This window comes from Mastomys coucha, unplaced genomic scaffold, assembly GCF_008632895.1.
Source record: "Mastomys coucha isolate ucsf_1 unplaced genomic scaffold, UCSF_Mcou_1 pScaffold14, whole genome shotgun sequence".
NCBI lineage: Eukaryota > Metazoa > Chordata > Mammalia > Rodentia > Muridae > Mastomys > Mastomys coucha.
In genome coordinates, this window is record NW_022196896.1 from 100366710 (window position 1) to 100376755 (window position 10046).

At 49.7% G+C, this 10046-nt stretch overlaps 1 protein-coding gene across 2 annotated transcripts in view; it reads left to right on the top strand.

Moving 5' to 3' along the window:
* Vil1 (villin 1) overlaps window positions 1-10046 on the top strand; it is a 29581-nt gene that overhangs the window by 4827 nt on the left and 14708 nt on the right. Inside the window, exons 2-12 of one of the 2 annotated variants that reach the window (XM_031367961.1) lie at window positions 949-1034; window positions 1728-1802; window positions 4495-4691; window positions 5696-5804; window positions 5933-6043; window positions 7407-7609; window positions 7714-7792; window positions 7938-8036; window positions 8858-9011; window positions 9602-9702; window positions 9791-9928. In XM_031367961.1, coding sequence (XP_031223821.1) covers window positions 960-1034; window positions 1728-1802; window positions 4495-4691; window positions 5696-5804; window positions 5933-6043; window positions 7407-7609; window positions 7714-7792; window positions 7938-8036; window positions 8858-9011; window positions 9602-9702; window positions 9791-9928 — 1341 coding nt within the window. In that variant the 5' untranslated portion in view covers window positions 949-959. Of the gene's footprint in view, window positions 1-943; window positions 1035-1727; window positions 1803-4494; window positions 4692-5695; window positions 5805-5932; window positions 6044-7406; window positions 7610-7713; window positions 7793-7937; window positions 8037-8857; window positions 9012-9601; window positions 9703-9790; window positions 9929-10046 lie in introns of those variants that run through there. The other variant, XM_031367962.1, reaches the window with a different exon arrangement.

Sequence of the window (10046 nt, forward strand, 5' to 3'; positions counted from 1 at the left end):
GACAAGGTCTTTCTATGTAATCTTGGCTGTCCTGAGCTCACTGTAGACCAAGCTATGGTTCCACTTTTGACACTCATGTGAACAGAGTAGCTATGAACTTCAAAGACAACTTTCTGTTTTCTTTTCTTCTTTTTTTTTCAAGACAGGGTTTCTCTGTGTAGCCCTCGCTCTCCTGGAACTCACTGTAGACAAGGCTGGTCTCAAACTCAGAAATCTGCCTGCCTCTGCCTCCCAAGTGCTGGGATTAAAGGCATGTGCCACCACTGCCCAGCAGTTTCTGGTTTTGTTTGTTTGTTTGTTTGTTTTTTGTTTTAATTTGTGTATGTATGTGTGTGTATGTGCATGTTTGTATCTGCGGGTACTCACATGTGTGTACTTGTATGGGGGGGGAGGGACAGGCAGAGAACAAACTGATGTGTCATTCCTCAAATACCACCCATCTTGTTACTATTATATTTGTTTATTTAGTGTGCCCAAGTACACAGGTATTTTGTTGGAGTTTTCGCCTTACCTTGTGGGTCCTAGGGATTGAACTCAGCTCCTCAGGCTCATGAGCAATCTGATCAGGCAATCTGAAATAGTGAGTTCAAGGCCAGCCAGGGCTACATGAGATCTTGTCTCAAAAAGCCTATAGAGTGGGAGAGATTGAGGCTAAAGAAGAGTCTTAAGCTGGGTTGTTAACACATGATAGCCTGGGTTACATAGCAAGACCTTGTTTCAAAAACATGGAGGGAGGGAGGGGTATGTTTTAAGTGCTGGGCTATGTAACAGGTACTAAGGGAGCCAATGTAGGCATTTGAATAAGAGTGGATCATCATCAAAGCTGGGTGGGCAGGGTAGAGGCTGGACTACAGTGGTCAAGACCCCCCTAGGAAGCCAGCTTCCCTTCTTCCACTGGGTCTCAAGCCTGGGTGGATGGTCACCGCTCTTACATGCCTTCTCTTCTAGGGTCATCCACCATGACTAAACTGACAGCCCAAGTCAAAGGCTCTCTCAACATCACCACTCCAGGGATACAGATATGGAGGATCGAGGTGAGTTCTGGCTAGAGGGGAGTCCTGGGATTCATTCAGGAAGGTGCAGGCAGCCTGGCATTGCCAGGTCTCCAGCTCTGCCCTATACTCTGCAGGGAGCTGCTGATGCTCCTGCAGCTAGCTCCGCCCACGCTCCGCCCATGCTCCGCCCATGCTCCTCCCTCACCTTTATTCTCCACTTCATCATTAGCCTTCCTCTACATCCTCATCTCCCCTGGTCTTATCTTTCTCTCCTGTCTCCGCCCTAGCTCCTGCCACCTTTCCACCCCGGCCCCTTTCCCTACTTTTTCGATTTTTTGGTATTTTGTGATGCTGGGGATGGAACCCAGGGCCACACCTAGTAAGGACTCTATCTCTAAACTACAACTAAACCTTGTTGGACCCTGCTCCCTCAGCTCCCATCCTGCTGCACATCCCTGGTCAGCTTCATCACCTGGTGGTCCTGGTAGCTCCTGTGACCTCTTTTTGACCCAAATCAGCTCGCTCCTCCTTAGGAAACCCGATAGTGTCCTGTTCCTAGGAGGCCACCGTACTGATCCCAAATGGTGCAGCCTAGTGGTCAGCACAACCCGTAGCAGCCTTGAATGGCTAGACTTAAGCAGTCCTGTTGCTTTCGTCTCCTGAGTAGCTGGGATTACAGGTTTGCCCATCATGCCCGCTGTGACCTCTGTCTCTCTCTCCCTGCCCCCTCAGGCTATGCAGATGGTGTCCGTTCCATCCAGCACCTTTGGAAGCTTCTTCGATGGTGACTGCTACGTAGTCCTGGCTGTAAGTGGGTCAGGCCAGGATGGGCTGAACAGAAAGCAAAGCTTGCTGGGTATTAGGGAGGAAACTAGAGGCTGGGGGCAGTGCTGAGAGGCAGTCTGGCTTCATCAATCAGTGTTTGTAAGAGTGACCAGGCGTCCAGCTGTGGGGCTCCACAGGGCTTAGAAATGCTTGTAAAAGTCCTTTCTAGCTGAGGAGCCACAAACTCATTCAACCTTCAGGGCACCTTCTGGGTTGGTCCACCTATTATTATTATTATTATTATTATTATTATTTTGTATGTGTGTGTATGCACACGCACATGCACACACCATGGAGACAGTGTGGAGTTCAGAAGACAACTTGGCGGGGGTGGGGGTGGGTGTCCGGTGCATCCCAGGGATTGAACTTGTCATCAGTTGCCATGGCAGGCATTCTTACCTACTGAGCCATTTTGCTGGTCCCCCCTCCTAAAACCCACAGTCATCTTTATATCCCTTCCTGATGTTTACCCACCTACATACTAAAGATATCTGTGCTTTTCTTATGATGATTTGCTTTCAACTTTTTTGTTTTTTTGAGACAGGGTTTCTCTGTATAGCCCTGGAACTCACTCTGTAGATCAGGCTGGCTTCGAACTCAGAAATCCACCTGCCTCTGCCTCTCACGTGCTGGGATTAAAGGCGTGCGCCACCACCACCCCCCCCGGCTGCTTCCAACTTTTAAAGTGTTTCGAATTACACTCATTCATTTTGTGAATCTGCATGTGCATGGTTGCACACGCCGAGGTACACGTCTTGCCACAGGATGATTGGCAGGAGTCAGTCTCTTTTTCGTTTCTATGGGCCCTATGCGGTTGCAGGGGCCTTCACCCTCTGAGTCAGTCCTCTTGCCTACCTACCTTCAGAATTTTGAAGATAAATGCTTGGCAATTAACCACATCCTTACTGAAAGTGAAAAGCCAAGCTGTGTGTCTCAGATTGAAAACAGCTATGATGTAGTCACACAAGAATTGTGTGTGCAGCAGGTATTTGTGTATATAGGATATCTGTGGATGCAATGTATCGAAATCAATAACTGCATAAAGATATTTGGAAAAACTGTATCCTGGGGGCTGGAGAGTTGGCTCCTCAGTTAAGAGTGCTGATCTGAGTTCGGTTCCCAGCACAGCACCCATGCAGGTTGGCTCACAACTGCCTGCAACTCTACCTCCAGGGGATCTGAGATTTTGTGTATATATATATATATATATATATATATATATATATATCACATATATGTATATATGTATAATATAATATATATGTATATAATATATATACACACATACACACATATATAATACATATATATAATCAAAATAAATAATAATTAAATCTGTAGTGAATCGTTATATAGATTTTTTTCTTGTTGTTTTGACAGTACCTGCCTTCTATTAGGTATGATGAATCATCTAGAGATGATGTAAAGTCTAAGAGAGATCTAGGATGTTGCTCAAATGGTAGAGTGCTGACCTTGTATCCTGGGGACCCTGAATTCCGTCCCTAACCCTAAGAGTGGGTGCACAAGCATACCAGCCTGTAATCCCAGCCCTGCTGAAGGAGAAAAAGAAACCCATTGGGAAGCCATCTTCCATCCCTAGAGAGTTCCTGTCCAATTTGAGCTACATCAGGCCCTGTATCAAAAATAAAATAAAAGGCCGGGCGGTTATGGTGTACGCTTTTAATCCCAGCACTTGGGAGGCAGAGGCAGGTGGATTTCTGAGTTTGAGGCCAGCCTGGTCTACAGAGTGAGTTCCAGGACAGTGAGGGCTATACAGAGAAATCCTGTCTGGAAAATCCAAAATAAATAAATAAATAAATAAATAAATAAATAAAGTAAAGTAAAGTAAAGTAAAATAAAAAGGGCTAGAGGGATGGCTCAGCGGTTAAGAGCACTGACTGCTCTTCCGAAGGTCCTGAGTTCAAATCCCAGCAACCACATGGTGGCTCACAACTATCCGTAATGAGATCTGATGCCCTCTTCTGGAGTGTCTGAAGACAGCTACAGTATACTTACATATAATCAATAAATAAATCTCTCTTAAAAAAATAACAGTAACAACAAAGTTAGTTCTTGAGCCAGGGAATCCTCAGCAAGTGTAAGTGCCTGAAAGGCTGACAAGGTCCAGAGCCTGCAGTGCAGAAGGAGAGAACCAACTTGCAAAAGTTGTCCTCTGACCTTGACACACACACCAGCACGTGCCTATACCTGCACTTAAACACCCATAGCATTTTCGTGTGCACACACACATACATATATACACAAAATATTTTAAGCCTAAGAGAGGATTTTTCAGATTGCACACAAACATCACATGCCATTTTACAGAAGGGACTCAAGCACGGGGGTCCTATCTCTCACGAACATTGAGAGACAATTGCAGTACATTTGTTTGCTGATGTAGTCACCTTACCAGCCTCTGATAATCCACACACACCACTCCATGTGAGTTATTTTTATGATGAGAACAAGGCCCATAGAGGGGAAAGCCACTTACTTTTCTCCTTTGGTAGAGTGAGCTGGACCACAATTCAGGGCTTAACAGGAGGCCAGAGGCCTTTCTTGCTGCAGGCTCACCAGTGACCCAGAGTCCAAGTGTGTGGGAGATCCTGCAGAATGGGATAAGGGACTACAGGAACCCAGGTCTCACTACACAGATGCCTCCCATCCCCAGATCCACAAGACCAGCAGCACTCTCTCCTACGATATCCACTACTGGATTGGCCAGGACTCGTCCCAGGATGAGCAGGGGGCAGCTGCCATCTACACAACGCAGATGGATGACTACCTGAAGGGCCGGGCTGTCCAGCACCGTGAGGTTCAAGGCAATGAGAGCGAGACTTTCCGGAGCTACTTCAAGCAAGGCCTTGTGTAGGGAGGGGGACGTTTGGGGCTGGGGAGGACACCAAGACTGGTCATCAGAGGTGGAGACTGGGACATGGGGACTGGGCTGAAGAGACAGGAACATTAAGGCCTGAAGTGTGAGAAACTTTGGTTAGTGGGAGGTGAGCTGGCCAGGAAGGAACCCTGAAGCTGTCTGGCCTCTGGGGAGCTCACATGGCTTTTGTTGATTTTTCTCTACCTTTCCACCCCTCACCCTTATTTCTGCTGTTGCTCTGACCTTGGCCCTGTTCCTCTGAGTCTACTTTTGGCTGGACTTAACCCCTTGGGCCCTTCCTTGACTATGGGCTGTGAATTCTGTACCTTAGCTCTTGTCTACAGGGACTGCTCAGGGCCCAAAGCCCTCAGGCTGTTACAGCAAGCCACACCCACTCAGGCTAACTGGCCGGTGGCTACTCCCTCTTCTCTAATCAGGCCTTTCTTTCACTAACAGTGAAAACACCTACTTTTTCTAGAAAAGTCTGAAGCTGGCTCTCCTCATAGAAACCCCTGCTCCGCCACAGCAGTTTCTTTTGCCTTGTAGGGCGGAAGCTCTCCAATCAGCCATAGTCCTTACCTCTCCTTTCTGTATTGTTCTCTCCTGCCCATAACATAGTTCACAGTTACTACTCTCTGGCGTTTGAGTGGCATCTCTTCCCTTCTTCCATCTCAGTGCCCTGTCGCCAGGGCCTGGCATTATGCCCATTTTCTTCTCTCCAAATCACCATGATTATCTTGGCAGACCGCTCTGCAGGACAGGGAGCTAGGGCAAAGGACAGGAAGACTTACGATGCAGGGTCAGGTGCGACAATATGCTACCAGCCAGCCAAGCCCTTGTAGGACACTGAGGGTGAATGTAAGCTTGATGTTTGAACCCTAAGTAGTCCCTTTGCCTCAGCCTGACCCAGCTGGGACCCAGTGGGCTCCAGGCAGCTCAGGACCTAGGCATACCTCTCCACTCAACGCCCTTAAGTCAGCTTTTGTTTCCTTCCCAGGATCCGGAAAGGGGGCGTGGCTTCCGGCATGAAGCACGTAGAAACAAACTCCTGTGATGTCCAGCGACTGTTGCACGTCAAGGGCAAGAGGAATGTGCTGGCTGGAGAGGTGAGCAGGCCCAGCTGGGACACGGGCTAAGAACTGAACCTGAGCAGGGCAGAAGGAAGGGAGGGTGGCTGGAGGTGCGGCTGATGTGTAGGCTCTCGGTAGGCTCTGAACTTCCCTGTGCTCTCTAGGTGGAAATGTCCTGGAAGAGTTTCAACAGAGGGGATGTCTTCCTGCTGGACCTGGGGAAGCTTATCATCCAATGGAATGGGCCAGAGAGTAACCGCATGGAGAGACTTCGGGTAACCCTGACAGGGCACCTCATCTCTGCTATTCAGCGTGCCCCATATGCTTCAGTAGTCTCAGCATCACCTGCCCAGTCAACCTCAACCCTCCACGCCCGTAATCACTCCCACCCCACAGGCTTCTCTCTGGCACTTCTGGGGACAGGACAGTGTGTGAAAGTAGACCTAAGTTTTCATGTACATGAAGAGGCATGCTGCTTGTGTGTAGTTGTGACTAGCCCTTATGGTGGAATATGTCGCCATACTATGGCAGGCCTTGGGTATCCAGAAGTGGATGAGGTGGGCAGAGCTTTGCCCTGGTTCTACCCAGAAGCTGGCCATCTGGTCAACAAGCCATAAGGGAAAGGAAGAATCAGAGGAATGATTGCTAGAGAAGTTTGGTACTGGGCATACGGGGGGGCTTTGGGGATCAGATGGAGGTGAGGCAAAGGCCCTGGGGCAGGAAGGTGGCTGGTATTGTCCATCATCAGCTCAGTAGGAGCATGCAGAGCAGGTAGCAGGTCTCATAGGCAGGATGTGCGACCAGCAGGTTGTGAAAAGGAGTTAGGTCTTCTACTGGGTACGTCCAGCTAGGGAAGCTTATCTGATTTCTGAGTGGAAATGGGCTGGGAAGGGGACCAGGTGGAGTCCCGGCTTCCCTGTGTATGGGATGAGGATGCAAAGCCGTATGATGCTTGAGAACAGTAGGGGACAGTGGAGGCCCAGTTCCTGAGATGGGGAAGACCTCAAGGGGGAAAACAGAGGGCACTTTTGACTATCTGAAGAGGCTCTGTCCTACAATGAGAGCCAAGAGCTAGGCTAGAGACAGACGCACACAGGTGTTGCTGTCCACAAGGGCCCAGGGACGCCAGAGGGTTCACGAAGGGAGGGGTCTTGGGCTAAAAAAGTGAACCACAGTGTGGGTACACATGAAAGCTGGCACTCATGGGACTATGTGTGCAGATACATGCTTGTGTGAGCTTTCATGGAACCAAACTATGTGTGTACATGAATATATTTGTGTATAGATATGTTCATGTGAATTTGTGTATGCACCGTGAGCATGTGTACCTTGGGCAGACTAAGTATAGTTCTATGATCTTTGAGGTTCAGCTCTTGTACAAAACCACAAAGGGGAACCAGAAATTCCCAGCAATGTCAAAACTGCAGGCCCACCAAGACCATCACAAACACCCCTGCACCCCCAACCCCCACCTATGAGGAGATCTACTTCCCCATAGCTTCCACACACCTGAAAAGCATTGTCTCCACCCCTCGTAGATCTGCAGGATGGGGTGGAGTTTGCCCAGCAGAGTTCAGGGTGGTGAACACTACTACCCTGTCTGCCAACCTTCATGGGTCATCTGTGGCCTCTCTGCAGGGCATGACCTTGGCCAAAGAGATCCGAGACCAGGAACGGGGTGGACGCACCTACGTAGGTGTGGTGGATGGGGAGAAGGAAGGGGACTCCCCACAGCTGATGGCAATTATGAACCATGTGCTGGGCCCACGCAAGGAACTGAAGGCTGCGATCTCTGACTCCGTTGTGGAGCCGGCCGCAAAGGCTGCACTCAAGTTGTACCAGTGAGTTCTGGCCTGGGGTCTTCCTGGGTGCTGGGGCCTTCCTGAGTAGGGTGCTCTGCCAGGGGCACCTCCTATCCCTATCCATGCCTTCCCTTGTTCTGTAGTGTGTCTGACTCAGAAGGAAAACTGGTGGTTAGAGAAGTTGCTACTCGGCCACTCACACAAGACCTGCTCAGCCATGAGGTGAGAGGATCTGGAAGACCTTAAGCAAGGGACATCTATAAAATGCCAAAGCAGATTTAGTGGAGAAAAAGCTGGCACAGCCTAGCCCCATCCCCCACCCCAGCACCACAGGCTATTTTTTTTTTTTTAACTCTATTGGCTCCAGGACTGTTACATCCTGGACCAGGGAGGCCTGAAGATCTTTGTGTGGAAGGGAAAAAATGCCAACGCCCAGGAGAGAAGTGGAGCCATGAGCCAGGCTTTGGTAAGGAAAGGGGTCTAGCATAGTGGTTCTCCATCTTCCTAAATGCTTCGACTCTTTCATACAGTTCCTCATGTGGTGTTGACATTATTTTCATTGCTACTTCATAACTATAATTTTGTTACTGTTATGAATCATAATATAAATATCTAATATGCTGGATATCTGATATGTGACCCCAACAGGGTTGTCACCCTCAGGTTGAGAACAGCTGCTCTAGCAGAAGCAGCAGCACCAGAAAGGGATTCAGACCAGGACATAGCACCAGGCAGAGTCCAAGGAATATTCTGGGAGGTCAGGGATGGGGGCAAAAGGACACGGTTGTTGGGGGCTGAGAACCATAATGCTACCAGCTTCTTGGTTGTCAGGGCATGAGTGAACTGACCATCAGACAAGCCTAGGCCTCCTCGGGATATTGGGTGTCACTTCCCCATGCAAGAGCTTTGTTTAAGGGGACGGCTAGTCTTCTTCCAAAAAGGCTGAGTAGACTTGATGCCAGAGGGTCAGGTCTGGGGTCAGTATCAGATTGGAATGGGTATTAGAATCGAATTGAGGTATACTTTAGATAAGGGTCAGATTTGTTGGGCTCGGGGTCAGGATTTAGGGTTGAGGTTAGAGTTGGAGACACTATCAGGTTTGACCTTGATTGAAGAGGGTTAGTATGGTTAAGTTTGGGGTCCACTTTGGGATTGGAGCTGGGCATGTTCAGGGTTGATGCTAAGAGGATCTGGTTGGGGTTGGGGCCGAGATTTGACTTTCAGGGGGCATACAGATCTAGGGACAGGACGTATAGTAGTCTCCAGTGAGCCCCCCTCTCCCCCCAGAACTTCATCAAAGCCAAGCAGTACCCACCGAGCACACAGGTTGAGGTGCAGAATGATGGTGCTGAGTCAGCCATCTTCCAGCAACTCTTCCAGAAGTGGACAGTGCCTAACCGGACCTCAGGCCTCGGCAAAACCCACACCGTGGGCTCTGTGGGTGAGAGCTCACACCTCTCTCCTTCCTTTCCGGATTCCCCTCTTTCATACACATCTTACCCTGGCTCTCAGCTCCATGGTGGGTACAGAGAGCCCAGCAGACCAAAAAGCTCCAGTTGTCACAAAGAAAAGGAGAGCTAAAAATGACTTGTCTTTCATGTGGAATGGGGTTGAGCCTCCCCAGGGAACCGAGAACCTTCTCAGCAGACAATATTTGCTGAGGGCAAGAGGTATGCCAGGCGCTGGGGGAGGGGTTCAAATGAAAGGACAGTGTGGAGCAAGCCTCCATCACCATGGGCTTCCTGTCAAGCTGGGAAGCAAGGTCGTGCTTGAAGTCTGAATGCTCCAGGGAGCCGGACTAAATAAAGCATTGCTCTTGACCCTCAGTTGTCCTTCGTGGGCCTGGGAGCCACTGACGAGGTCTTGGGGGCGTGGAGCTGTGTGTGTGAGACCTTGGCAAGACGGCTGAATCTCGCTGGCTTTGGTCTCTTCATCGGTCATGTGGGTCTATGAGTAACAGCCAGCGCTCAGGACTGTAGTGAGGATGTGGGGCACCTCAGCTAGTGACAGTTGGTGTCCTCATCTCTCCAGCCAAGGTGGAACAGGTGAAGTTTGATGCTCTGTCCATGCATGTACAGCCTCAGGTGGCTGCCCAGCAGAAAATGGTGGATGATGGGAGCGGGGAAGTGCAGGTGAGTGAGAGACAGTGGAGGACACATTGGTGGGAAGGGGGTGGTGGAACCCATTCTGGACCTCAGTTAGGATTGATTCTGGTCCTAGGTGTGGCGCATCGAGGACTTGGAGCTGGTGCCTGTGGAGTCCAAGTGGCTGGGCCATTTCTACGGTGGTGACTGCTACCTGCTGCTCTATACCTACCTCATAGGCGAGAAGCAACACTACTTGTTGTATATCTGGCAGGTGAGGTCCTGCCCATCCCACCTGCAGCACATCAGCTCAGCTTTTCCCATCCCACCTGCAGCACATCTGCTCAGTTCTCCCCACCCCACCTGCAGCACATCAGCTCAGCTTTTCCCAC